Source organism: Egretta garzetta, unplaced genomic scaffold (genome assembly GCF_000687185.1).
Source record: "Egretta garzetta isolate BGI_Z169 unplaced genomic scaffold, ASM68718v1 scaffold190, whole genome shotgun sequence".
NCBI lineage: Eukaryota > Metazoa > Chordata > Aves > Pelecaniformes > Ardeidae > Egretta > Egretta garzetta.
The window spans coordinates 819,721-821,345 of record NW_009258272.1 but is presented as its reverse complement, the minus strand read 5'-3'; the positions used below and the strand labels follow the sequence as shown (position 1 = coordinate 821,345).

The following is a 1,625-nucleotide window of genomic DNA, read 5'->3' as shown; positions in this document are numbered from 1 at the left end:
GGCCCCTCTCGCTCGTGCACGGCGCAGGGGGTTTGGGATGGGGCGAAGCTCGCGCCTCGGCGCCTGCAGAGGATGAGCTTTATGGCCATTTCCATACCTGAGCTTCCCGCTTTCCTGTGGCATGGGGGATGCGGGGGGGCTTCCGCCACTGCCTGAGCGTTCGGGGCAGCCAGGCACGAGTTTTGGCACGCGGCAGTGCCGAGCGGGGACAGTGGATTTTTTCAGCCCGGATCCGAGGGTCATTAACATGATTGTGCTGGGGGCCGGCGTACGAACATACATAGCAGATGGTCCCGCGGGCGCTGTGCCAGCAGTGGGGCTGTGGTGACACCGTGCCGGGGGCGCGGGAGCAGCACTGGGGCTGGCGTTGCAATGCAGCCCCCTCCCACATCATTCCCCAGCCCGTGCCGTGTCACCCCATGTCTGTGCAGTGGGGACTGACAGTCTCTTGTTTTCCCCCCAGACCCTGGGAGAGCCGAGGGCTGCGACCTGCAGCTGCTGTCGACGGAGGCGCCCATCACCCTGTCCTATGCCACCAGCACGGTGCCACGGGGCTGCGTCAGCAGCGGCTCCATGGACACTGGCCATGAAGTCCACATCCTCAGTGTCGAGTGGTCCAAGGTGGGTGAGCGGGGTCCCAGCAAGTCACCCCAGCACTTTCGCGCCAGCACTGTCCCCGCTTGAGCAGGGTGTCCTGGCTGTCAAAACCGTTTCCTCTAAGGCGCAGCAAGAGGACCCAGATTAACCTCTTCCATGGCGCCTTCGCCAAGCTTCCCCTCCCAGCGCAGCCGTGGGTGTCTCTGGCCCTGACAGGGATTTAAAGTCTTCAGAGGCAACTTCTCTAACAGCCCACGCTGCCGGGGCCAGCCCTGCGCTGGATGTCCCAGGAACCCCTGTTTCCCTGGGGAGGTGGCCTGGTCCCGGCTCAGGAGCAGGGCAGAGCCCTGGGCACCCGATGGGGACCACAGCAGGGAGGGACCGATGGGGGGATGAAAGGAGGGATGGAGAGAGGGAGGGATAGAGGGAAGGACAGGGGGAGGGATGGAGGAAGGCACATCACTTGAAGGTGGCCAAGTGAGTGGAAACCTGGCCACCCATGGTGGTACAGCCTGCTGAGGGGCAATAACCCCGTTATGGGTGCCCTGGGCATCTTTCGGGCGAGGACAGGCGCAGAGCAGTGGCAGTGCTGGGGCTGCATCCCTGGCTGGCGCTGGTACTGGTTGGCCCTGCTGGGTGTGTTTGCACCAGCACATGGGTTTGCACGGCTACTCTGCAACATGGCCCAGCCCCCCTCATGCTAGCTCAGCCCCCTGCAAACGCAGGACCCAATTTTGGCCCAGCCCTGGGCTGCCCGGCGCCATGCTCTTGCTTCTGCTGCCTCCCAGCTCTCCCAGTTCTGCTTTTCAGGGGGAGGTAGGAGCTAGGCTGGGAGCTTGTGGGTAGGGTGGGTTTTTGCATGGGCCCAGGGTGCCCACGGGGTTGTCCCCCCCAGCCGCAGGGGACACGCACTGATGTCATGGCTGCGGTGCTGAGCCCTGCGACGCGCGGGGGGAGCCAGGCAGGGACGTGGCTCCACTTATAGAAGAATTACTGGAAGCCGCTTTCTATAAGCAGATTCACACCGT

At 63.9% G+C, this 1,625-nt stretch overlaps 1 protein-coding gene across 1 annotated transcript in view; it reads left to right on the top strand.

Annotated features, from left to right (window-relative positions):
* Positions 1 to 1,625, top strand: part of ENG (endoglin) — a 22,354-nt gene that overhangs the window by 553 nt on the left and 20,176 nt on the right. The window contains exon 2 of the mRNA XM_035889967.1: positions 445 to 621. Coding sequence (XP_035745860.1) covers positions 445 to 621 — 177 coding nt within the window. The remainder of the gene's footprint in view (positions 1 to 444; positions 622 to 1,625) is intronic.